The sequence below is a fragment of the Fulmarus glacialis genome, unplaced genomic scaffold, assembly GCF_000690835.1.
Source record: "Fulmarus glacialis isolate BGI_N327 unplaced genomic scaffold, ASM69083v1 scaffold23329, whole genome shotgun sequence".
Taxonomy (NCBI): Eukaryota; Metazoa; Chordata; class Aves; order Procellariiformes; family Procellariidae; genus Fulmarus; species Fulmarus glacialis.
In genome coordinates, this window is record NW_009235502.1 from 9,078 (window position 1) to 10,549 (window position 1,472).

The 1,472-nt window shown below is 64.1% G+C and overlaps 1 protein-coding gene across 1 annotated transcript in view; it reads right to left on the minus strand.

The window, feature by feature from the left end:
• The window catches only part of SLC9A3R1 (solute carrier family 9, subfamily A (NHE3, cation proton antiporter 3), member 3 regulator 1), a gene marked incomplete at both ends in the record, with an annotated part of 2,678 nt that extends 1,304 nt beyond the window's left edge, over positions 1-1,374 (minus strand). Inside the window, 2 exons of the mRNA XM_009586054.1 lie at positions 242-395; positions 1,213-1,374. Coding sequence (XP_009584349.1) covers positions 242-395; positions 1,213-1,374 — 316 coding nt within the window. The remainder of the gene's footprint in view (positions 1-241; positions 396-1,212) is intronic.
• Positions 1,375-1,472: the final 98 nt, after the last annotated feature.

Sequence of the window (1,472 nt, forward strand, 5' to 3'; positions counted from 1 at the left end):
CCCGGGACCATAAACCTGCCTTTCCACAGAGCCCACGTCAGCCCCACTGCCCCAGCACGGGGCCCTTGGCTGGGCAGGGAGATGCCAAAGCTGGGTGACCCTGCTTGGCCCCAGGGTGATGAGACCTCCACCTCCCAGGGCTCGGGCACTCCCCCAGCACCCCCAGGTTTGGTGACAAGATGACACAGAGCTGGCAGAGGTGGCACAAACCCCCCTCCCTGCAGCACAGCCCCCAGCCCACCTGCCAGGTGCTCCTCAGAGGGCACCACCTTGCACTTCTTGAAGAACTCATCCGTGAGGACGTCCACCACCAGCAGCCTGGTCTCATCGCCACCCGCCTTGATGGCTGCCACCACATCGGCGTGCTGCTTGCCCTCCATGCACACCCCGTTCACCTGCGGGCATGGCACCACGTCACCGCTGGGGCCAGGGAACATCCATCCCTTGGGAGCTCCACGGAGGGGCCGGGTACCAGCCTTGGTACCAGTCACAACCCCAGCACAGCCAGCCCACAGCCCCCGCAGGTATCCACAGCCTCCTAGGGATTAGTGGTGAAGCCAGCAAAATCTCATTAAAAGCAGATTTTCCTCTGAGTGATTAGCACGGGATCATACAGGCAAAGCTGGCAGGGAGTGCCCAGCAGGGCATGGACCAAGGGCTGGCGCAGGAGATGGGCAGAACAGGCAAGGCACAAAGCCCTCATGCCATGGCATGGTCCCCAGAGACCCTAAAGCTTCGCCCCAAAAGAGGCAGCAGCCCCACACCCTGGTGAGCAGCAGGGTCGGGGCTCAGCCAGTTCTTGCCCTCATGGGTCACCATCCCCCCTGGCACAAACCCTGTCCCCGTCCCCACCCCAGTCACTGCCAGCAGCAGGGTTTGGGGCCATCGTGCACCTTGTCTTCAGCCTACCCCACCCCACCCCACCCCAGGGACAGCCCAGGGACACTCCTGCTCCGGCAAGGGGACAGTGCTACCACTGCTTAACCCATAGCTGGCTAATTAGTTCTCAGCCCCAGCCCTCTGCAGTGCTGCTCCTCACCGCCTGCCTAGCTGTGCCCCTGGGTGGGGACTGGCAGGGGGCAGCTGTGCTGTGAGTCACTGCCGGCACCAGGGACACCGTGCACCTTCCCAGCAAAGGGCACCTCCCTCCTGGGCACTGGGATGCAAGAGAGCACCAAGCTTTTCAGGGAGACCCCCCCTGCCCCAGCATACCTCGATGATGCGGTCCTGGGGGGCCAGCCCCACCACCTCAGCTGGCGAGTCGGGGTCGACGGCACGCACGTACTGTCCCGGGCGGCTCTTGTCACTGTGCAGGTTGAAGCCATAGCCATTGGGGCCCTTCTTCATGCAGCACAGCCGAGGCCGCAGCTCCTCCTGCAATGGGGACAGCCCGTGGGAAACCTGCTCCCGGACCCCCAACATCCAGGGACAGCTCTGGGACCACCCTTGTCTGCTTGGGTGGCAGGGGCATC